Source organism: Haematobia irritans, chromosome 2, assembly GCF_050003625.1.
Source record: "Haematobia irritans isolate KBUSLIRL chromosome 2, ASM5000362v1, whole genome shotgun sequence".
Taxonomy (NCBI): Eukaryota; Metazoa; Arthropoda; class Insecta; order Diptera; family Muscidae; genus Haematobia; species Haematobia irritans.
This window is the reverse complement of record NC_134398.1, coordinates 127,390,691-127,417,655: the sequence shown is the minus strand read 5'-3', so window position 1 is coordinate 127,417,655 and position 26,965 is coordinate 127,390,691. Positions and strand designations below refer to the sequence as shown.

The following is a 26,965-nucleotide window of genomic DNA, read 5'->3' as shown; positions in this document are numbered from 1 at the left end:
ACTTCTGAACGTATCTGGAATATATGTTAAAAAATATATTTAAAAAAAAGGTGTTAGGTTAGGTTAGGTTATGTGGCATGGTGTTGGTCGAAGCAGGGATCGAACCCAGGTCCCCTGTCACGCAAGGCGGACGACCAACCACTGCTCCACGCTGCCAACAAATGTATGTTTAACAATGTTATTTTTGCATCGGCTCGTGGGCGCCGCAAGCTATGCTATATAAATATAACTTATAACGATAATTATCTCTTGATGACCATAACAGCTACGTAGGCCAGTGGTTAGGTTAGGTTAGGTTAGGTTATGTGGCAGCTCGATGTATCAGGCTCACTTAGACTATTCAGTCCATTGTGATACCACAGTGGTGAACTTCTCTCTTATCACTGAGTGCTGCCCGATTCCATGTTAAGCTCAATGACAAGGGACCTCCTTTTTATAGGCGAGTCCGAACGGCGTTCCACCTTGCAGTGAAACCACTTAGAGAAGTTTTGAAAGCCTCAGAAATGTCACCAGCATTACTGAGGTGGGATAATCCACCGCTGAAAAACTTTTTGGTGTTCGGTCGTAGCAGGAATCGAACCCACGACCTAGTGTATGCAAGGCGGGCATGCTAACCATTGCACCACGGTGGCTCCCGGCCAGTGGTTAGTGTGCTGGCTTACAAACTGTGTGGTCCGCTGTTCGAATCCCCGTCCGGCAAAAGGTAAAATTAAAAAAAAAAAAAATATAAAATATAATAATTTCTTCTAAAATGTTTGTATTACAGAAAAAGGTGCTAAAAACTCGTGGAAGTGAGAAAAATGTGAGGGAATATACAATTAGGCAGAAAAAAAATTTGAGCACAATCTTCTTTGGGAGAAAATTCTTCTAAGCATATAATATTTTTGGGTTCAAAATGTTTCCAAACATATTATATGTTCACATAAGAACATATAGTTTTTTGGAAGACAACATTATTGAATTTGGATGGAAAAATACAAAATGTTTGGAACTTAGACTACCCAAACATATTATATTGTTTAGACCAATATGCTTTCAAACATATTATATATTGGAAGAAATCAAACATATAAATGTTTGGGCAATACCCAAAAATCTATATGCTTGAAGCAAAATATGTTTGGGAGTATATGTTACAGAAGCGATTTTTTTTTGAGGGTGTTTATACAGTTTGGCGGGCCGAATCTCAAATACCCACCACCATAAATCAAATATAACCCTTATAATACGTTGGGTATTGGGTCGTATGTTTCATCACCGAATTTCTTACTTTTGGATTACAATTAAAAGTTCTTACTACTCAGCATGAATTCAGCATATGTTACCAATTAATTCACTGAGTTATAGAAATTGTTAATTATATTCGAACAGTAAGATATGCGGTGTAGTATAAGGGATAATAGCTTCCTTTGAAAACACTTCGTCGTAGCGGGTTGCTTGATAATAAATAGAATTTGAGGGTGGTTTGATGGCAGCTATTCTCCCAAGCAGATCAGTTCAACCAGTACGTTTCTCGAAGAAAAATTTGAAATATTCTACCAATGAAGACTAGATCAGATTCTGGATTTATAAGCACCAATTTTGTTTGAGTGTGCAAGAAAATGATGAAATAACCCGTGAAATACCGTGAAATCTAGAATCTGTAAATTTTACCGCCATTATTTAAATGATTACGGAAAGTAAAATCTGGAAATTTCACATTCAGTTTCAAGCAATTTTCATGATCAGTCGTCCGCCTGCTATACCCACAAGAAGTGAAATCGGTCTTTATAGAGACCTTAGAAAATGGACGGATCCAATTACAATTTCATTCCAAGTGAACTTGTTTTTCGAGTGTATGATTTTAGCTATTCACATACATGTATAGGACCTTTTTATCCTAATTTCAAATCGGTTGTCTTGAAACTCGGTGGAATAAGACTAGAACCAATTTTATGGACTCTTCCCACGGATTGCGTACAAAGTTCCTCTAAAGACTTCATGCACAATCGAATTACTAGGGTTCTAATGGCAGTTAGATAATTAAGAAGTTAGTTAATTATGAAGTGGCAAGTTAGTTAGTTAATTATTAGCAAAATTCAACGGGATCGGATGAACTTTTCTTCTCCAGAAGTCAAATTTGGGGTTAGTTTATATGGGACCTATACATAATTAGGGACCGATATGAACAAAATATACAAGACGTATTTGTAATACCCTCCACCACGCAGAGGTTCCAAATTGCGTTTTTGGAAATAATTCTGCAACTTTGAACGCATAAATATGTCTACATACTTTTTTCTTTGTGTAAAAGCTAAGAAGTTTTTCTCTAAGTTTGGGCCTTATAGTATACTGACAAAATGCGGTGTTACTTCACTTGTATGGCACTTGTATTGGTTCATAATGAAAATCGGTTCATAATTGCGGATTTCAACGACTACAGGTCAGCCCGTGCACTGAAAGAATTCTCTTCTTAAAAAGAAAGAAAAATTGCATTAAAAGTACGAAGTTTTTCATTGTTATTTCGTACTTTTAATGACAAGTTTCTTTGGTTGTAAAGTTTTCATTAAAAGTACGAAATATTTCGTACTTTTTACGAAGAAAGAAAAAATTGGTACATTTAAGAAAAATGTTCGTACTTTTTATGAAAATGTTTCGTACTTTTTATGAAAAACTTTCCTACTTTTTTGAAAAATGTTCGAACTTAAAAAAATATAGTCCAAAGTGCATTTGGTTGTAGTAATAAGCTTGAAAAATGTCATCACTACTTTACATCTTAAGTTTTTGGATAATTTTTAGTTTTATTTCTTCAATTTTATTCATAGCATGCTATAACCCAAATGAGAAGTTGTATAGACATTAGAGGTGTGCACGTGAGTAATATTTTAATTACGCTCACGACGGAAAAATCTTACTCACACACGATATTGTTTGGTAGGACTCACGCACACATTTGTACTCTCGCACACTCACGGACGAAATGTCGTGATTCACGAAAAATACCGTGACTCACGAAAAATATCGTGACTCATGAAAAATGTCGTGACTCACAAATAATTTTATGACTAATTTACCTTAGGGACGTGTTTGAAAACATGAGCATGATTAAAATCGAGAGCGTTATTAAACACTTAAGCAAAATATGTTTGGGAGTATATGTTACAGAAGCGATTTTTTTTTGAGGGTGTTTATACAGTTTGGCGGGCCGAATCTCAAATACCCACCACCATAAATCAAATATAACCCTTATAATACGTTGGGTATTGGGTCGTATGTTTCATCACCGAATTTCTTACTTTTGGATTACAATTAAAAGTTCTTACTACTCAGCATGAATTCAGCATATGTTACCAATTAATTCACTGAGTTATAGAAATTGTTAATTATATTCGAACAGTAAGATATGCGGTGTAGTATAAGGGATAATAGCTTCCTTTGAAAACACTTCGTCGTAGCGGGTTGCTTGATAATAAATAGAATTTGAGGGGGGTTTGATGGCAGCTATTCTCCCAAGCAGATCAGTTCAACCAGTACGTTTCTCGAAGAAAAATTTGAAATATTCTACCTATGAAGACTAGATCAGATTCTGGATTTATAAGCACCAATTTTGTTTGAGTGTGCAAGAAAATGATGAAATAACGCGTGAAATACCGTGAAATCTAGAATCTGTAAATTTTACCGCCATTATTTAAATGATTACGGAAAGTAAAATCTGGAAATTTCACATTCAGTTTCAAGCAATTTTCATGATCAGTCGTCCGCCTGCTATACCCACAAGAAGTGAAATCGGTCTTTATAGAGACCTTAGAAAATGGACGGATCCAATTACAATTTCATTCCAAGTGAACTTGTTTTTCGAGTGTATGATTTTAGCTATTCACATACATGTATAGGACCTTTTTATCCTAATTTCAAATCGGTTGTCTTGAAACTCGGTGGAATAAGACTAGAACCAATTTTATGGACTCTTCCCACGGATTGCGTACAAAGTTCCTCTAAAGACTTCATGCACAATCGAATTACTAGGGTTCTAATGGCAGTTAGATAATTAAGAAGTTAGTTAATTATGAAGTGGCAAGTTAGTTAGTTAATTATTAGCAAAATTCAACGGGATCGGATGAACTTTTCTTCTCCAGAAGTCAAATTTGGGGTTAGTTTATATGGGACCTATACATAATTAGGGACCGATATGAACAAAATATACAAGACGTATTTGTAATACCCTCCACCACGCAGAGGAAATAATTCTGCAACTTTGAACGCATAAATATGTCTACATATTTTTTTCTTTGTGTAAAAGCTAAGAAGTTTTTCTCTAAGTTTGGGCCTTATAGTATACTGACAAAATGCGGTGTTACTTCACTTGTATGGCACTTGTATTGGTTCATAATGAAAATCGGTTCATAATTGCGGATTTCAACGACTACAGGTCAGCCCGTGCACTGAAAGAATTCTCTTCTTAAAAAGAAAGAAAAATTGCATTAAAAGTACGAAGTTTTTCATTGGTATTTCGTACTTTTAATGAAAAGTTTCTTTGGTTGTAAAGTTTTCATTAAAAGTACGAAATATTTCGTACTTTTTACGAAGAAAGAAAAAATTGGTACTTTTAAGAAAAATGTTCGTACTTTTTATGAAAATGTTTCGTACTTTTTATGAAAATGTTTCGTACTTTTTATGAAAAACTTTCCTACTTTTTTGAAAAATGTTCGAACTTAAAAAATATAGTCCAAAGTGCATTTGGTTGTAGTAACAAGCTTGAAAAATGTCATCACTACTTCACATCTTAAGTTTTTGGATAATTTTTAGTTTTATTTCTTCAATTTTATTCATAGCATGCTATCACCCAAATGAGAAGTTGTATAGACATTAGAGGTGTGCACGTGAGTAATATTTTAATTACGCTCACGACGGAAAAATCTTACTCACACACGATATTGTTTGGTAGGACTCACGCAAACATTTGTACTCTCGCACACTCACGCACGAAATGTAGTGATTCATGAAAAATACCGTGACTCACGAAAAATATCGTGACTCATGAAAAATGTCGTGACTCACAAATAATTTTATGACTAATTTACCTTAGGGACGTGTTTGAAAACATGAGCATGATTAAAATCGAGAGCGTTATTAAACACTTAACATCCCAGGTGTCACTAAAATTGTAAACGAATTCATCTCGTAAGCGTTTTATGTCCTTGGGCGGGATTTTTCGTGAGCGTATTTTTTCCGAAATTCGTTACTCACGCACACTCACGAAGAAATTATTTTCGTGACTTAAACTCACACACGACTTTTGGCTTGTTATTCACGCTCACGCACACTCACGCTGTTGCCATAAGGGTGACTCACGACTCACGCTTGAGTCGCGAAATGTCTCGTGATTCACGACAATTTCGTGTCACATCCAGGGCTGTAGAGTCAAGCCAATTTTGCTCGACTCCGACTCCAGCATTTTTCATCAGCTCGACTCCGACTCCGGAGTCGACTCCGGGTAATATAACTAAATCTCATTTTAATACCACTACTTTGTAGTTCTATTGTGGGGGTACCGTAAGTGGATCGATATAAAGTATCGTATTTATTTATGTGTGCAAAAAAAGGTCTTAATTTCACATTAGATGCCAATTGAACTCTATATTTCAAATTTAGGGCAATGTTTAATAAATAAAATAATGATATAAATACCCATCATTATATGAGAAGATACCAACAGTATATGTATTTGTGGACCAAAATTATTGATACTATCTCAAATCCTTTAAATTTGTTGCGAGCTATATAAAGGTTTATATTCCCATATGCATGAATTTGAATCTGAATTGATTTAGACAAAATTGTATATACTTCTACAAAATCTATGTACTTAAAATTTAAATCTAACGTTATGGGACGTAACATAATTTTAACAAAAAATAAAAATGCAAGGAAAGTGTAAAGTCGGGCGGGCCGGTTATAATATACTCTGCACAACTTTGTATTTAGATCTACATTTTGATAAAATCTCAAATCAGACTTCTACAAAATCTCGGGCAATATTTGGGAAATATTTATAATTGTTTAGACAATTTCGCAAAAATGCATTTATGATTCATTCATTGAAAAATTTGAAAATTTGAGTCATTTCTACAAGTTTTCGACTCAGCAGTGAGTATCAGTGAGCATACAATTTTGGAAAAATTTTTGTCTAGTAAATAAAATATATATCTATATAAAATAGAAATAAAATTTTTGCAAAATTTTCTACAGAAACAAAATTTTGACTAAATTTTCTATAGAAATAAAATTTTGAATAAAATTTTTATAGAAATAAAATTTGGCAAAATTTTTTATAGAAATAAAAGTTTGAAAAAATTATCAATAGAAATACAATTAAAAAAAAAAATTGTGTAACAAACGAAATTTTGCAAAATTTTCTATACAAATAAAATTTTGACCAAATTTTCTAATAAAAAAATCTATTACTATAAAATTTTGACAAAATTTTATATAGAAATAAAATTTTGCCTTAAATTTTTATAGAAATAAAATTATCAATAGAAATAAAATTTTGCAACATATTCTATAGAAACAAAATTTTGACTCAATTTTCTATAGAAATAAAATTTTGACTAAATTTTCTATAGAAAAAAATATTTCTATAGTAATAAAATGTTGAATAAATTTTTTATAGAAATAAAATTTTGACAAAATTTGCTATAGAAAACAACTTTGAAAAATTTTTCTGTCAATATTCCACATGTTTTTATATGGCCTTAAAATAAAATTAAAAAAAAAATAATTTCGATTCTTCGAAATATTTCAAATAAATTGATATGGGCATTAAAATGGATCGATTCAGCCCATCTGCTAGTCTAACATTCTAGGAAACATAAAAAGATAGCCGTAATTGGAAGTTGATTTTCATTTACTATCATGCTATACATTGATCGAATGAATAACGCAATGGAAATTAATTTGGGTAAAAACTTGCTTAGTTACAAAAATGTGAAGTGGTTTAGCCGGAGTCGGAGTCGAGCAAAATTTTTACGACTCCGACTCCAGCAAAATCTTCAGACTCCGACTCCGGCTCCACAGCCCTGGTCACGTGCACACCTCTAATAGACACTCAAGCACATTATCAAAGACAATTTTATGTCGCGAACGGAAATTTTACAACTTCAATGAAACTTCTTCGTTAATTTAAAGAAAATGTTTCGTACTTTTTATGAAGAAATTTTAACGCAATTTTGCGTAATATATTCATAAATTCGGAAAGAAATCTTCACAAAAGTCATGACATTTGAAGAAAGTTTCGTTAAAAGCACGAAAAGTTAATGTAGAATAAACGAAAATGAATGAAAATTTTGTTGTTTTAATGAAGAATTCACGAAGAATAGTTAATGAAGAATTCTTCGTAAAATTAACAAAGACAATTCTTTCGGTGTGGGACCCCCAAACTTGTAAACTTAGAGAAAAATACCTCAGCTTTCACACATGTTAGGTTAGGTGGCAGCCCGATGTATCAGGCTCACTTAGACTATTCAGTCCATTGTGATACCACATTGGTGAACTTCTCTCTTATCACTGAGTGCTGCCCGATTCCATGTTAAACTCAATGACAAGGGACCTCCTTTTTATAGCCGAGTCCGAACGGCGTTCCACATTGCAGTGAAACCACTTAGAGAAGCTTTGAAACCCTCAGAAATGTCACAAGCATTACTGAGGTGGGATAGTCCACCGCTGAAAAACTTTTTGGTGGTGCAATGGATAGTATGCAAGGCGCAATGGATAGTATGCAAGGCGGGATAGTATGCAAGGCGGGTATACTATCCATTGCACCACACAAAGAAATTATGTAAATATCTTTATCCGTTCAAAAGTTGCAGAATTATTTCCAAAAAAGCGATATTGAACCACTGTGCACCATAGGATTTTATAGACTTCTCTAAAATATACTCCAGATGGAGTAGCACACGACCCAAGTAATTGGAGAAATTCTGTTTGTTTATCGCTAACAGGATAATTTGTTATCCATTGTGTGGTGTCTTAGTCACATATCTGCGAATGATGTTAGCAATATCACCTAAGGTAAATGGTAACCTTTTATTTATTGCATCCTCAAAAGATTAAACGAATTCCATTCTATTCAATAATGGTATTGCTTCAAACACTATCCATTGGAATTTGCCACAATGAGTATCAACAAAAACCATTCCATTCCTCTCTAAATCATCCAATTTTACGTAACAATAAAATGCAAAATACAACTATGGATAAATAACATGATTGAGGCTGACGGAGAATCCAACAATTCCACAAGAGAATTGCTATTAACCACAAACACAATTCGCTATTCCTTAGTGTTTATGAACTAATGTAGGCACGTGTAAACCATAGCACAACTAAGGATGATTGGGTGAACACCCCTCGCCCGCATTCGCTTAAGGAATAGAAGAACCATGTGAAATCTCTTTAAGAGGACAACAAATTGTAGAACCATCCATTAACAATTCAATATTGCTGTGACAACGACAGTCACATGGCTTCACACGTGTTGGAAAATAGTTTGGACACCCCATAGGTAAAAAAGAATGATCAACAGGCTTTATAGATGGTCTTTTCATGATAGCACAACAACAAAACTCATCACTCGTGTATTCACCTTTTCTATGAATGAAGACGTAAGAAGAGGTTTAGCTCTATTTACAGAGTATAATAATTCTCAAAGTTATCCAAATAAAACTTTTAGCATTGTATCACCATAGGGATTCTATGATAGAAAAATACGAGAAATGGTTGAAACCATAACAAGCTGAAAGTTCGGCCTTTCATTATGGATTGTGTACAATGTTCTACTAAAGACTGTCGTCCACAATCGAATTACTTGGGTTGTGGTTGCCGATGGCAGGGTATCTTAAATTTTCTTAACATTCTTCTCTAAATTGAAACTTATAATAAAATATGGACCGATGTATATAAAATTTGGCACATCTTTTTATGAACTTGAAATACAAGTAGATTTGCAATATTAAGCAAATCGAATAAAAACAAGTATATACAGACTTAAGTTCGTATATATACCATGAATAAAATATAATTGTTTCCTTTGTAAACTTTTCTAACTAAATATGAACCGAAATTTTGGCCAGTGGGCCTTATAAACACCTATGGGGCGAGAGATATATTTAGGAGCTATATTTAAATCTGAACCAATGTCAACCCTATTTGCATTGCTTGGCGATGCCATCAGTTCTACTCCTTGTGTAAAATTTGGAACAAATCAATATGAAACGATTTGGCTGATATTTTGCATGTTTTATAGGACCACAAACATTCGGATGCAAGGCCGTATTCAGGGGGGGGGATGAGGGGGATCAAACCCCCCCCGAAATGAATGAATATTTTTATATAAATAAATATATATTTTTAGCTGCATAGAAAAATCTTATCGAAGATGTTGAAGAAAAGCTGGAGGTTTTATTTTGAAAAATGCTTACCTATAAAACTTGCACAAATCATAGAATACTAGTTGAAAAGCCCGTCAAACGACGGTAAAAAAAAAAACAAATTGTTTTTGTTCTCGCACCACAAATTTGGTTTTTGGAAAATGTATTTCTGCTTTTTATATGTGTTTATTGTTCTTTTTGTGAACATGACTCGCTTTGTTTGGCCATAGCAACAACAACGAAACAGCCAAACACACAAGTGTAAATGAAATGGCGCAAAATCTGCGAAAAAACCTGCCTAATTCAGCGATGGAAGCAATAAAGAGATATTTCCAAACGTGCATATTCTTTTAAAAATTTTTGGCCACTTTGCCAGTTACTCAGGGATGGAAAATACAATTTTTAAGAAAGTACAAAAAAGGTATTTTTTGAGCGGAAAGATTATTGTCAAGAGACTGAATTTTAAAGAAAATAAAATTTTGACAAAATTTTCTATAGAAATAAAATTTTGCAAAAATTTCCTATAGAAATAAAATTTTTACAAAATTTTCAATTGAAATAAAATGTTGACATAATTTTCTATAAAAATAAACTTTTGCAAAAATTTTATATAGAAATAACATTTTGGCAACATTTTCATACTTTTTTCGACTAAAACTTTCTTGAAGTTCAATAAAATCCTGTTTTTGACCATGTCTTACAAAATCGAGATTTTCTTCCCACATGAACATGTCTTTTTTTCCATATTTGTAAAAGACTATTAGCAAATAAGGTTGATAAAGACTTTCTCAAAATATTAAAATATTTTGTCAAAGCTATTGTACCATAAATCTGATATCGACTCAAAAATGTCTACACAAAAGGTACTAAATCATTCGCGGGGGTACTACGGTACTGACCGGAGTGAAAAAGGTTTGAAAAAAGTACTATAGTACAGCATTTTCCATCCCTGCAGTTACTACGTGCTCATCCGAACGTTCATTTTCAACAATGAAGAGATTAAAGACGTATCTAAGAAATTTCACTAGCGAGAGTAGACTCAAAGGATTGGCATTAATGTCGGTTCATCGCCGAATAAATGTGCCGACTGAAGAAGTCATTGATTTATGCATATATATGAAAGCTATATTTAAATCTGAACCAATTTGCATAATATTTTGCGGGTTTGATTATTATCACAAAAGGTTATCTTGTGCAAAATTTGAGAAAGATCAGTTAAGAAATGAGGCCTCTACGGTAAAAAATAAAGTTATTAGGGGCGAATTTTTCAAAACCGGGCGATAAATATATGGGAGCTATATCTACATCTGAACCGATTTTGATGAAATTTTGCACATACCGTTAGTACTATAGTGGACTGGATGTAGCCAACTTTGAGTAAGATCGGTTAGTAAATAAGGGTTCTATGGCCAAATTTGAGAAAATCGGGCTATATATATGCGAGCTATATCTAAATCTGAACCGATTTCGATGATATTTCGCACATATATAAGTAGTGCTATAGAAGATTACATTTAGCCAACTTTGAGTAAGATCGGTTGATAAATAAGGGTTTTATGGCCGAATTTAGAAAAATCGGGCGGTACATATATATGGGAGCTATAGCTAAATCTGAACCGATTTCGATGATTTTTTGCACATATAGTTAATGCTATGGAAGATTACATTTAGCTAACTTTGAGTAAGATCGGTTGATAAATTAGGGTTTTGTGGCCAAATTTGGGAAAATCGGGCGATACATATATATGAGAGCTATATCTAAATCTGAACCGATTTGGATGAATTTTTGCAGACTTGAAGGGCGGTAAAGAAGATAACCTTTTGCCAAATTTGGTGACGATCCATTTGAAAAAGCACAACGTGACCGAATTTGTCGAAATCAGGCGATACATATATGGGAGCTATATCTAAATTTGATCCGATTTCTTCCAAATTCAATAGCGTTCGTCCTTGTGCCAAAAAACTCCCTGTACCAAATTTCATCAAAATCGGTCAATAATTGCGACCGGAATCCTGTGAACAACAAATACAAGGACAGACGGACGGACACCAAGAGCTAGATCGACTCAGGAGGTGATTCTGAGTCGATCGGTATATATTTTATGGGGTCTAAAATAAATATTTCTGGTAGGTACATTTTTTGGCAGATCAAACTTATTATACCGTAACCACTACGTGGTTTAGGGTATAATAACCCCTATGTAGTTTAGGGTATAAAAATATTGTATACATACCTATGCATAAATAAAATTTTCTTCACATGAGATTATATGAATATTTTTTTTTTAAAGTTGAACCCCCCCGAATTAAAATCCTGGCTACGGCCTTGTTCGGATGCACGTGATTTGAAGAAGATCGTTCATGATATCCAAATCGGTTGACAGCTATATCTTAATTTGAAGAAATTTTTTCCCAGAATCAATAGCGTTCATCTTTGAGTCAAAGTAAAATCCTATGCCAATTTTGAGGACGATCGGGTTTAAATTGCGAGCTGTAATTTGCACACAACAATACATCAACAGACAGATGGACGGACAGTGCTAAATCGACTCAGAATTTAATTCAAAAGCGATCCGTCCTCCTTAGCGTTACATACAAATGCACAAACTTATACCCTATGCCACAGTAGTGGTGAAGGGTAGGTTAGGTTAGGTTAGGAGGCAGTCCGATGTATCAGGCTCAGTTAGACTATTCACTCCATTGTAATACACCAGTGGTGAACTTCTCTCTTATCACTGAGTGCTGCCCGATTCCATGTTAAGCTCAGTGACAGGGGACCACCTTTTTATAGGCGAGGCCGAACGGCGTTCCACATTGCAGTGAAACCACTTAGAAACACTCAGAAATTGGTGAAGGGTATAAAAAATGAGGGGTCGTTCCATTAGTACGAGTAATATATCAAATGAGCGGTACCAAAATCTGAACCGATTTGAAAATACTTAAAGTGTACTATAAAAATTACTTTGTGTTAAATTTGAAGATGGTCGATTGGTAAATAAACGCAATTGTTTTTAACTCCGTCCGTCCGTTTGTTAAAATTACGCTAACTTCCGAACGAAACGAGTTATCGACGTGAAACTTGGCACCTGCAGTTGCTATTGGTGTAGGACAGAGGGTATTGAAACGGGCCATATTGGACAACTTTTAGGTATAGCGCCCATATAAACCGATCCCTGGATTTGGCGTGCAGAGCCCCTTGGAGGAGCAAATTTCATGTAATCCAGGAGAAATTTGGGTATTATGGGGCATCCAACCACCATGCAAAAATAGTTCATATCGGTCCATAATTATATAAAGCCCCTATATAAACCGATTGAGGAGCCTCTTGATGAAGCAAATTTCGTCCAATCCAGTTGAAATATGGTAAGTTGTGATAGTCTATGGCCTCTAATAGCCATGAAAAAAATTGGTCCATATCAATTCCCAGATTTTATTTCTTGAGACTTTTAGAGAATGGAATTTCATCCGATCCGGTTGAAATTTGGTATGCTTTCTACTAATCATGCAAAAATTGATCAATATCGGTTGATATTTATCTATAACTCCCATATAAACCGACCCCAAAGCTTGACTTCTAGAACCTCGTGGAGGAACAATGTCATTCGATCCGGTTCATATCAGTTAATAATTATTTGTAGACTTCTATATACGCCGATTAAGAACATAATTGACTTATATAGACATGTAATCTGCCTTTTTTGTGGAACATAGGCTCTTACAATTTAAAAGAAAACGTTAAGAAGTTCTAAGATATCTAGCCATCGTCATGCGTTACTCCAAGTAATTCGATTGTGTTGTTTTTTTAAAGTAATTTCATGGTGCATACTCAAAAAGAAGCATACCCGATTCGAAAGATTTTGTCTTTACACTTACGATTTTGGTATAGATTCCGAGCCAAAGAAACGGAGAATTGAAGTAAGGATGAATTTAAGACGTGCAGGAGAAATTTCGTTAAAAAAAATAAGGAAAAAAACTTTATATCAGAGAAATGCGTCTTCAATGCTAAGCACAATTCGCATTCGTATGTTAAGAACACGAAATCTTTGGCCTAACGACAATATTTTTTTTTCAATGTGCGAATGTAAAAGTTTCATTCTAAGATAATATGAATGAGTTGGCTTACTTTACATGCTTTTGTCTTTGAGTGTATCCGAAATAATGTTCTCCCTTATATGTACTCCCTTGCCTTTAAAAGATTTCACTTACCTCCATGTCGTATTATACCAACTTCTTGCAGTATCGATGCTACCAGATCAGCCTTCTGTCTCGAACTCTCATAACGTTCGGAATTAATGGGCACCTGAAGAGGACGATAAAGTGTTGAAATACACAACGTGCCCAAATTCTCGGTGGCAATGTCATGGACTGTCACCAATGACTGTTGTATGGCATCCTGTAATGACAGTAAAGAAAAATGAAATTTTAAGAATTAAGGATAAGAAATTTCACACATCGTTCAATACTCAATTTGTCATTTTGTTCTTGTCTCCTTGTGGGTTTTCCTCGGTACCAACGCCAAAGTTGTTGTGGAAATGCCAATAAAAGTTTCTTTCTTCAACATTTTCTTAGCAATTATCTTAATTGCTCTTTATGATAAATTATCATGTAGCTCGCACAAGATACCAATCCAAGAAAATATTGCATTAAAATGGAAACTTTACTCTGTGGCTATAGACCAACTCAGTATCGATGGTCATTGAGAAATGATGAATTGGCATGACAATAACAACGTGTTAATCTGATATATGGCACAATCGAAGTGCCTTAGAGGTTTTAAATACACATAAAGAAAATTTGGACACAGTATTTAATAACTTTATTTGAAAGTTAATCGAAGTTGAAAACGCAGTCAATTTAAAAAATAGCTAATACAATTAATTTTTGAATCAAATTAAAAAAGAGAGTTAAGAAAATTATTGAAAGTTGAAATTAAAATATTAATTATGCCAATTAAAATTATATTAAAAAAACAAGTATATACGGCCGCAAGTTCGGCCAAGCCGAATCTTATGTACCCTCCACCATGGATTGCGTAGAAACTTCTACGGTTTTTGGTATCTACGTGGTTTTGGTATCTTAAAACTTCTTAACATCGTTTTCTACATTGTGAGTTAGTCCATACGTGGTACATATTAGACAAAAAAAGTTATGTATGGGTAAGTTTACAAAAATTACGAATCGACATGGAATTTGAAATATGGGGGTCGCTTATATGGGGGCTATGTAGAATTATGAACTTGATATGGACCAATTTTTGTGTGATTAGGGATCGATTTATCTGAGGGCTATATATAACTATAGACCGATATGGACCTAGTTAGGCATGGTTGTTAACGGCCATATACTAGCACAATGTACCAAATTTCAACTCGGATGAAACTTGCTCCTCCAAGATGCTCCAAAATCAAATCTCGGGATAGGTTTATATGGGGGCTATATATGATTATGGACTGATATGGATCACTTTTGGCATGGTTGTTAAATATCATATACTACCACCACGTACCAAATTTCAATCAGATCGGATGAATTTTGCTCTTCCAAAAGGCACAGGAGGTCAAATCTGGGGATCGGTTTATATGGGGGCTATATATAATTATGGACTGATATGAACCAATTCCTGCATGGTTGGTGGATACGATATACTAACATCACGTACCAAATTTCAACCGTATCGGATGAATTTTGTGCTTCCAAGGGGCTCCGGAGGTCAAATCTGGGGATCGGTTTATATGGGACCTATATATAATTATTGACCGATTTAGACCAATTTTTGCATGGGTGTTTGAGGCCGTATATTAATACCACGTACCAAATATCAACTGAATCAGATGAATTTTGGTCTTCCAAGAGGCTCCGGAGGTAAAATCTTCTGATCGGTTTATATGGGGGCTATATATAATTATGGACCGATGTGGACCAATTTGTGCATGGCCATTAGAGACCATATACTAACACCATATACCAAATTTCAGACGGATCGGATGAAATTTGCTTCTCTTAAAGGCTCCGCAAGCCAAATCGGGGGATCGGTTTATATGGGGGCTATATATAATTATGGACCGATGTGGACCAATTTTTGCATGGTTGTTATAGACCATATACTAACACCATGTATCAAATTTCAGCCGGATCGGATGAAATTTGCTTCTCTTAGAGGCTCCGCAAGCCAAATCGGGGGATCGGTTTATATGGTGGCTATATATAATTATGGACCGATGTGGACCAATTTTTGCATGGTTATTATAGACCATATACTAACACCACGTATCAAATTTCAGCCGGATCGGATGAAATTTGCTTCTCTTAGAGGCTCCGCAAGCCAAATCGGGGGATCGGTTTATATGGTGGCTATATGTAATTATGGACCGATGTGAACCAATTTTTGCATGGTTGTTATAGACCATATTCTAACACCATGTACTAAATTTCAGCCGGATCGGCTTGCGATTGCTTCTCTTAGAGCAATCGCAAGCCAAATTTGGGGGTCCGTTTATATGGGGGCTATACGTAAAAGTGGACCGATATGGCCCATTTGCAATACCATCTGACCTGCATCAATAACAAGTACTTGTGCCAAGTTTCAAGTTTGTTTCGTTCGGAAGTTAGCGTGATTTCAACAGACGGACATGGTCAGATCGATTCAGAATTTCCCCACGACCCAGAATATATATATACTTTATGGGGTCTTAGAGCAATATTTCGATGTGTTACAAACGGAATGACAAAGTTAATATACCCCATCCCATGGTGGAGGGTATAATAATTCCCAATTAAAATTTCAATTGGTTTAATTAATGTTTTAGTTAAAACCTAAAAATGTCAATCAATTTCTTAATGACTTCAATTTTTGATTTGATTGAAAAATTAATTGTAGCAGTTTATTATTTAATTCGCTACGATTAAAACTTCAATCAAATATTTTGATTTAAATTTAAAGATGGTGTGGTTTCATGAGCATCTAGACACCTATATCTATTTATTTCATGACCTTTTAGAAACCGCGATTTTATCCTACTTGTCTAAAAAATAAAATTGTGAGACCCACAAAGACGTGTATCGAACACGGTTACCACAGTTGGTAGAATTCTACCAACAGTAGTAGATTTTTTAATGATTCGTAGATTGGTAGAATTCTTAATGTTTTGGTCGAATCTAAATCTTCCTCTCCAAGAGCTACTTCAAATTTCTATATATAAAAATAAAATTTTCTATACAAATACAATTTTATTTCGTTGACAATATTTTCTATAGAAATAAAATTCAGAATTGAAATAAAATTTTAAAAAAAATTCCTAAGGAATAAAATTTTGACAAAATTTCCTATAAAAATTAAATATTGACAAAATATCTTAAAGAAATAAAATTTTGTTGTTGTTTTTGATTTCAGCTTAAAACCATGCATTGACTAAACTAGTGTAGCTTAACCAACAGAGGACAAGAGTTGTTGTCAAATTTATTTGGGCAAAGCCCTACAGACTGCAAGATGGTTGGTTGGACGCACGTTTCGGAATTACCACATTCCTCATCAGCATCCCCTACTTGCAGCAAAACTATCAACCAATTATAAGAATAATTTCGGGCAGTTCAATAAACCCAAAGTAAACCACGCTTGAACCTTCCGAAAACAGGTCCATGTTTGATAAAGGTTAGTTTAGGTGTGGTATAGTGACAGCCGGTTATTTCAAGCTCACTTAGACTATTCAGTCCATTGTGATACCATAAGCAGAGATGGTCTGTATCAAACTTTTTTAGGTTTGTGACTGTCGCAAAGTTGTAAACGTCACATACACGTCGTAAATGTAGAAAAAGTAACAAAAGTCGCAAACTCAAAATACTTTAGTCGCGTCAGCTAGGCAGCGAATTCGATGATATGCAAGACGATTGTATGTGCGAAGAAGTTTCAATTCTTAGGAATGTTCACAATTTTCGGTTTCAGTCCCCACATTTGGCTTTTGCACGAGTACAGGGTAACCGTGGATTTTCTCGTCCTTACTTACCTTTAAGTTTAGTCTCCTGTCCAATATAACCCCAAGGTATTTTGCACACCCACCAACGGGAATTTCGATACCACCTAAGAAAATAGGCTTGACCGTGGGAAAACTTTCACAAATTTCTGCAGAAACTCACAGCGAATGCTGTCAAACTAAATTAAAAAATGTTCAGGATTTCTTCTATTCAAAATTAGGTTTTTTACAGTAGGTTTACGACTTTTGCGACATACGTATTATACCGTCGCAAAAGTCACAGTTTGTGACAGGCCAACCCTGACCATAAGTGGTGAACTTCTCTCTTATCAAGGAGTGCTGCCCGATTCTATATTAAGCTTAATGACAAGAGAGCTTCTTTTTATACCCGAGTCCAACAATGCGGTGAAACCACTTGGAGAAGATTTGAAACACTCCGAAATGTTACCAGCATTGCTGATAGACCGATACCCGGATTTGAATTCTTGCGCATCGAGATATCTCAGTTTTTATCCCATTGTTCACAAAATTCGAATTTCGCCATTTGGTGAATCATTCATTGGAACTAGTTCGGTTCAGAACGTCACAAGACAATTGACAACTTCCAGAGAGAGAGAGAGAGAGAGAGAGAGAGAGAGAGAGAGACATGGAAGCCATCGTGGTGCAATGGTTAGCATGGGTCATGGACTCAATCGCAGTTCCGAACAAAAACGCCAAATACGTTTTTCAGCCGTGAATTCTCCCTTCTCAGTAATGCTAGTGGTATTTCAGAGAGTTTCAAAGATTCCCCAAGAGTTTTCACTTTAATATGAAACACCGTTCGACTATGAATAGGTCGTTGCCATTGAGCTATACATAGAAACGGGATCACACATTGATAAGAGAGAGAGAGAGAGAGAGAGAGAGAGAGAGTTCACACCAAGTGCGCCTAAACAACGGGCTTCCACTATACGTAACCCTATCAATAATCATCAATGTCTGGTGTAGAAATTAATCCAAGAATAGTGTGTAATGTAATTGGAGCCGTTTCAAGAATATAATATCTTGAATAAAATCATTAAAAAAGTAGATCAGTTCCTGAATTTCAAGTGAACACGTCTTCCTGTGTAGCCTAACGAATATTTATAGCCTGTAAGTGTGGTGGTGTTGTGGCCACTGAAGGCGGTTACAATAAGCAGCTATATTTTTTCCTTTTAAGTTCATTTAATTATACCATTTGACCTTTAATGGCTTTCATTTCCTACTGTTTGTGTACAATCACTTCCTCCATACTTTACTCCTATAAATTGTATGCTTCCGTTTCATCTGTCCGCAATGGAGACCACAAATAGTGGATACGTTGATATGTTTTCTCTGGGATTTCTTTTGTTCTTCGACTTTGCAATACATAATGGTACCAGCAATACCAGGATGATGAAGGCTACATTTCACAATTAAGCTTAAAAAGGATTATTGATTATACTCCATTACATAGCAAATGGAAAGCCGTTGTTTGCATGAAAATAATTTAAACAAAATAGCAGTTCAATTGTTTACTGAATGTAAGCAGGAAAAGAATACTGTCTTCAAAAACGTATTGTGAATTTGCGGGGAAGTTGAATTGGCTAAATTTCGTAAAAGGTGGATTTAAAACAGATTATCTGCCTTAAAAATATGAAAGCTTATTGTTTGCCTAATTTATGCTATACTAACATTCACACGTTCTATTTCAGATGCTAGTGGAAATTGATTTCAGAAGGTGGAGAGTTAGATGAGATATACCAACTACTAGGACACAACACATCCAATTAAAAAATCCAAATTAATGTGGGGGGTTTTATTATACCCTCCACCATAGGATGGGGGTATATTAACTTTGTCATTCCGTTTGTAACACATCGAAATATTGCTCTAAGACCCCAAAAAGTATATATATACTGGGTCGTGGTCAAATTCTGAATCGATCTGAGCATGTCCGTCCGTCCGTCTGTTGAAATCACGCTAACTTCCGAACGAAACAAGCTATCGACTTGAAACTTGGCACAAGTAGTTGTTATTGATGTAGGTCGGATGGTATTGCAAATGGGCCATATCGGTCCACTTTTACGTTTAGCCCCCATATAAACGGACCCCCAAATTTGGCTTGCGACTGCTCTAAGAGAAGCAAATTTCATCCGATCCGGCTGAAATTTGGTACATGGTGTTAGTATATGGTCTCTAACAACCATGCAACAATTGGTCCATATCGGTCCACTTTTACGTATAGCCCCCATATAAACGGACCCCCCAAATTTGGCTTGCGATTGCTCTAAGAGAAGCAAATTTCATCCGATCCGGCTGAAATTCGGTACATGGTGTTAGTATGTGGTCTCTAACAACCGTGCAGAAATTGGTCCATATCGGTCGATAATTACATATAGCCCCCATATAAGCCGATCCCCAGATTTGACCTCCGGAGCCTCTTAGAGGAGCAAAATTCATTTGGTACGTGGTGTTAGTATATGGTCTCTAACAACCATGCAAGAATTGGTCCATATCGGTCCATAATTATATATAGCCTCCTCCGGAGCCTCTTGGAGGAGCAAAATTCGTCCGATCCGGTTGAAATTTGCAACGTGGTGTTAGTACACAAAAATTAGTCACACAAAAATTGGTCCATATCGGTTCATAATCATGGTTGCCACTCGAGCCAAAAATGTATTAGGCTTCAGTAGAAGTTTCTGCGCAATCCATGGTGGAGGGTTCATAAGCTTCGGCCTGGCCGTATATACTGCCTCTATGATCTCTATCTGACTTTTCACAAGCTTGATTTGCCCTCATATGGAGTAAGCTTCAATATTATTGTCTCCCTTTTAAAAATTTTTATTACTAGGATTGAATCTGTTCCAAAGCAATTTCTACCGTTCGCTGTATGAGATTTAGGATGGGATTATAATAATCTGCCTGCTTACGCACATCATCTACACGGAGCCAGGAAATTTCTCTGAAATTCTTGACTCAAAACTTTCAAATAAAAAATTTATGCGTACACTGAAAAAAAAAACAGCTTGCCGGTTCCAAAGATTTTATCTTTACAGCAAGGGTTTTGATATTGCTTCCGAGCCAAAGAAGCATAGTTGGAGTAATTATACATCTAAGAGACAATTCTCTTTATACCCTAAACCACATAGTGGTAAGTTTGATCTGCCAAAAAATGTGGCTACCAGAAATATTGATTTTAGACCTCATAAAATATATACCGATCGACTCAGAATCACCTCCTGAGTCGATCTAGCGCTTGGTGTCCGTCCGTCTGTCCATGTATTTGTTGTTCACAGGATTCCGGTCGTAATAACCGATTTTGATGAAATTTGATACAGGGAGTTTTTTGGGCACAAGACGAACGCTATTGAATTTGGAAGAAATCGGATCAAATTTATATATGTATCATATATATGTATCGCCCGATTTCGACAAATGGGGTGACGTTGCGCATTTTTTTAAACGGATCGTCACCAAATTTGGCAAAAGGTAATCTTTTTCATTGCCCTTCAAGTCTGCAAAATTTCATCCAAATCGGTTCAGATTTAGATAAAGCTCTCATATATATGTATCGCCCGATTTTCCCAAATTTGGCCACAAAACCTTTATTTATCAACCAATCTTACTCAAAGTTGGCTAAATGTAATATTCTATAGCACTAACTATATGTGCGAAAAATCATCGAAATCGGTTCAGATTTAGATATAGCTCCCATATATATGTATAGCCCGATTTTCCAAAATTTGGCCATATAACCTTTATTTATTAACCGATCTTACTCAAAGTTGGCTAGATCCAGTCATCTATAGTACTAACTATATGTGCAAAATTTCATCGAAATCGGTTCAGATTAAGATATAGCTCCCATATATGTATCGCCCGATTTTAAAAAATTCGCCCCTAATAACCTTATGTTTGACCATACAGGTCTCATTTCTTTACTGATCTTACTCAAATCTTGCACAAGGTAACCTTTTGTGGTATTAATCAAACCCGCAAAATATTATGCAAATTAGTTCAGAGTTAGATGTAGCTTCCATATATATGCATCGCTCGATTTTCCCAAATTTGGCCATAGTACTCTTATTTATTAACCAATGCTACTCAAATTTCAAATCGTATTTATACGTACTTGTAGCTCTTACATAAGACTATTGCTCGATTTTTACAAATTTGGATTTATTACCCTCACTAATTGAACGATTTTCTCGTTTTAATAATAGGCTCAATATTAGGGGCATACTAACTCCTATATATAGGGTTTTTCTAATATTTAGCGCCTTGTAGGCACGTTGGACCACAATGTAGGGACATTTTCACTCAACACAATTTGTAATAATGTTTACATTTTGGTGGCTCTAGAGGAGGAAATTAGAAGCCGGCAAGGCTTGATCTTTAACGACATTTACCACTCGTGCCAAAAAAAATCTAACAAAATTTGAAGATTACCACAAATTACCACAAATCTACCAAAAAAAATATTTCTATAGAATTTTTTGTCAAAACTTTATTCCTGTAGAAAATTTTGTCAACATTTTATTTCTATAGAAAATTTTGTCAAAATTGTATTTTTATAGCAATTTTTTTCAAAATATTATTTCTATAAAAAATTTTTCTCAAAATTTTATTTCTATGGAATTTTTTCTCAAAATTTTATTTCTATATAATTTATAGTCAAGATTTTATTTCTATAGAAAAAGAAACTTTTTTTAGAAACTTTTTCCAAAATTTTATTTTTATAGAGATTTAACAAGACACAAGTATATACGGTCGTAAGTTCGCCCAGGCCAAATCTTATGTACCCTCCACCATGGGTTGCGTAGAAACTTCTACGAAAGACTGTCATCGACAATCGAATTACTTGGGTTGTGGTATCTTAAAACTTCTTAACATCGTTTTCTAAATTTGCGAGTTATTCCATACGTGGTATATATTAGACAATACGTAGAGAGCCAAAATTGAAATATGGGAGTCGCTTATATGGGGGCTATATACAATTATGAACTTGATATGGACCAATTTTTGTGTGATTGGGGATCGATTTATCTGAGGGCTATATATAACTATAGACCGATATGTACCTAGTTAGGCATGGTTCTTAACGGCCATATATGTTCCAAATTTCAATTGACTCGTATGAAATTTGCTCCTCCAAGAGGCTCCAAAACCAAACCTCGGGATCGGTTTATATGGGGGCTATATACGATTATGGACTGATATGGACCACTTTTGGCATAGTTGTTAAATATCATATACTAACACCAGCGTTGCCAGAATTGTTTCACCAAAAACCGCTAGATTTGTCCAAAAAACTAGCCAAAAAAAGCTAAAAAATTTTAAAAAATAGCTAGAAAAAAAGCTAAATTTTTTTGTATCAAAAGTCACATTTTTGATTGAAATTTAACAAACTTAAAGGCTTTATTTCACATAAAATGCATATTATTTTAATTGTATTCATTTTATTTCCATTTCTGTGAGACCGTAAGAAAATCTAAGTCATATTAGCTCTGTTTGCGTACTCGATACATTTGGATTACTATCACAAATTTTTACTGGAAGTCCTTCGTTTATATTTCCTAGTAAAAACATTTTTCCCAGTAAACTTGCAATTATCAGCTGGTTAATCATCAACAAGTCAAATGTGCGATATATTGCACAATGTCACATAGAACTGCATTCGAAAATATCAACATATTTCATTTTAACTAAATTAATGATAAATTCGTGAACGAGTACACTTCTCCTAATATTTCCCAAGAGAATAAAACCCATTCTAACTATCTTGCAAGTTTATACTGAATAACTTTTATTCAAAAATTTCCCTACAAACCTATTGTTGTCCAATTTTCGTAAATGTAAATCCATTCCTTTAATAAATAGCAGATTTTTTGATCCTATCACTACGAATTTTTTTATTGCATATTTTTATGTTAAAAAAATAATACCACATTCAAAACTTTATTATTATTATTTTATTTATTATTATTATATTATTTCTATGTTCGGTTCCAAAGATTTTGAACACTAATGATTTTGGTATTGATTCCGAGTCAAATTTGAACTTATTCGTTTTTTCAGCTTTTTATTAATGAACTACCACAGTGCTTTAAAAACGTGCTAACGAAAACTTAAATTTCCAAATTCAGACTCTAAGTAGAAATTATTCTATGTATACGTTTTTAAAATAAAATGTTGAAAACCCTCTTCTATTTTTGAGCCCTATTTTGGTTTGTGGTCAAGATACAAAAACTCCACAAATTTAAAGACTATTTCATTAATTTTAAGAATTTTGTAGAATTGACCCTAGCCTTCTTTCATGTAAAGATACCCACTTTTAAGTTAAATCAATTAACTATAAGGACAAAACGACTTTATCGGCTTTTGGACAAGGAAAAAAGTTTATATAAGAGAAATTCACAAATGCTATTATAACCAAAATTCGCGTTCGTATTTTAAGGACATGAAATTCACAAATGCTATTATAACCAAAATTCGCGGACGTATTTTAAGGACATGAAATCTTTGGCCTCACGACAATGTTTTTTTAGTGTACAAAGCAATTCACATCTACTATTTTAGTTTAGTAATATCATAATAAATTTAGAATATTATAATAACATAAAAAGGATAAACGAGTCAAATGCTAATATTTCTAATAATTTACTGACAGTTTATATAAGGAATTTGTATGGTAATAGTAGATTTAAAGTTTACGATAACTTTTACGAATACGAGGATAAAACTTTACAACAAGGTGTATTTGCTCCAAAAATGCCCGGATAATGGCTGGAATAATTATTAATGCTTCAATTGAGCTTCGAATTATTTCATATTTCAATAGGAACATGTCGAAAATAAAAAAGCCAAAAATAGCTAAAAGGGTAATGAAAAAAGCCAGAAAAAAGCTAAAAGCTAAATGCATTTTTTTCCCGCTAAACGTCTTCAAAAAAAGCCAAATCTAGCGGGAAAAAAGCTAAATTGGCAACGCTGACTACCACCACGTACCAAATTTCAACCAGATCGGATGAATTTTGCTTCACCAAAAGGCACCGGAGGTCAAATCTGGGGATCGGTTTATATGGGGGCTATATATAATTATGGACTGATATGAACCAATTCCTGAATTGTTGTTGGATACCATATACTAACTTCAGGTACCAAATTTCAACCGAATCGAATGAATTTTGCTCTTCCAAGAGGCTCCGGAGGTAAAATCTGGGGATCGGTTTATATAAGGCCTATATATAACTATGGACCGATTTCGACCAATTTTTGCATGGGTGTTTGAGGCCATATATTAACACCACGTACCAAATTTCAACTGAATCAGATGAATTTTGGTCTTCCAAGAGGCTCCGGAGGTCAAATCTGGTGATCGGTTTATATGGGGGCTATATATAATTATGGACCAATGTGGACCAATTTTTGCTTGGTTGTTATAGACATATGTTAACACCATGTACCAAATTTCAGCCGGATCGGATGAAATTTGCTTCTCTTAGAGACTCCGTAAGCCAAATCGGGGGATCGGTTTATATGGTGGCTATATATAATTATTGACCGATGTGGACCAATTTTTGCATGGTTGTTAGAACACCATGTACCAAATTTCAGCCGGATCGGTTGAAATTTGCTTCTTTAGAGGATTCGCAAGCCAAATTTGGGGGTCCGTTTATATGCAATACCATCCGACCTACGTCAATAAAAACTACTTGTGCAAAGTTTCAAGTCAATAGCTTGTTTCTACCGGAAGTTAGCGTAATTTCAGCAGACGGACGGACGGACGGACGGACGGACGGACATGCTCAGATCGACTCAGAATTTTACCACGACCCAGAATATATATACTTTATGGGGTCTTAGAGCAATATTTCGATGTGTTACAAACGGAAGGACAAAGTTAATATACCCCCCATCCTATGGTGGAGGGTATAAAAAATAAATTTTATACGTTGCATATTCATGTTTTAAGATAATAAAGTACTTATAACCATTTTTGTTTTGTAAAGTTTGTTTAAATTTAACGAAAAATATTGTAGGGAAAATTGTTTGGGAATGTTTGGGAATGACGATGAGCTTTAGTCAGATTGAGACAAAGCACCCATAAGCATGTACCCTTCAATTTTCTTGAATATGGAAATGCGGTTTATCTCCCATACCTATATCAATGTTACCCCACAAATGCTTATGTTTACTAATTCAGCAAGTGTGGTTTAGGGTATGATATAGTCGGCCCCGCCCGAATTCTACTTTACTTACTTGTTTAAATTAGAGTTTTGAATACGTGAACCAAGTTTATTCGTGTGAATTTAATCGTTTTTTCTACTTTTATCTCCTGCTTTTTCCCCTTAAAAACGAGTAAAATTTCCAAATTCAGACCCAACTTCAAAGTATTTTAATATTTTCTTAATATTGTCTTCTAGAGTGTTAAGAAGAAATATGCATCTCAAGGAAGCTGCGGATCGGTTTGTATGTATGTAATGACGGACCGACATGGACAACTTTTTGCAAAAATTTTTAAGCCACACAATTAGATCACTAACCAAATATCTACCGAATCGGATAAACGGCGTGCACGTTTCAAAACGATCCGTTCATGAAAGTGTAACAACACACATATAAGGTGTCAAACGGAGGACAGACGGTGTCAATCTGACAACTATAAAATGACACCATGCGTTGTCAAAACAATAACCGGCGTTCATGATCTGAAATCGTAATGGTCACGAATTAAATAAAAAAATCCTGCAACCGTGACTCGAACCTGGATTGTCTGCTCTATACGCATTAATAGTCACCTTAGCATATTGCACCACAGACGGGGTTGTCGTCTAACGAACGTCTAAGGAATATTTTCAGACTTTTCATGGCCAAAGAAAAAAATGAAAGCCGTTCATGAAATCTTGAACGCATGTGGACGAAACCATGAACATTTCGTTTTGGTTTTTCGTGAACGTTCCCGTTTTATTTTGTTACCGTCCGTTAACGATTTTGGAACGTAATTATTTCTATTAGTGCAAAGGCTCCGGAAGTTAAATCTGGGCAGGGCTGTACCAATATAGCACATTTGCAATACTATTTGACCTGCATCAATAACAACTACTTGCGTTAAGTTTCAAGCCGATAGCTTGTTTCATTCGGATGTTATCGTGGGCAGACGGACAGATGGGCGGACTTCGCTAGATCGACTCTGAATTTCGCATTGATCCAGAATATATACCTCTATGGGGTCTGAGACCAATATTTCGATATATTATGGTTGCATGCCCATCTTGCGTGAACAGGGTCGTGGGTTCAAATCCAGTTTCGACCAAACGCTAAAAAGTTTTTCAGCGGTGGATTATCCCCTCTCAGTAATGCTAGTGATTTTTCTGAGTGTTTCAAAGCACCTCTAAGTGTTTTTACTGCAATGTGAAACGCCGTTCGGACTCAGCTATAAAAAGGAGGTCCCTTGCCATAGAATCGGCCAGCACTCAGTGATAAGAGAGAATTTCACCATAAGTGGTATCGTAATTGACTGTATAGTCTAAGTGAGCCTGAAATATCGGGCTTACACTATACCTAATCTAACCTAAGCTATATTGTATCTCA

General features: G+C 35.0%; 1 protein-coding gene across 1 annotated transcript in view; it reads right to left on the bottom strand.

The window, feature by feature from the left end:
* The window catches only part of LOC142226223 (putative G-protein coupled receptor CG31760), a 289,440-nt gene that overhangs the window by 107,007 nt on the left and 155,468 nt on the right, over window positions 1–26,965 (bottom strand). The window contains exon 4 of the mRNA XM_075296111.1: window positions 13,614–13,800. Within this exon, the coding sequence (XP_075152226.1) occupies window positions 13,614–13,800 (187 nt within the window). The remainder of the gene's footprint in view (window positions 1–13,613; window positions 13,801–26,965) is intronic.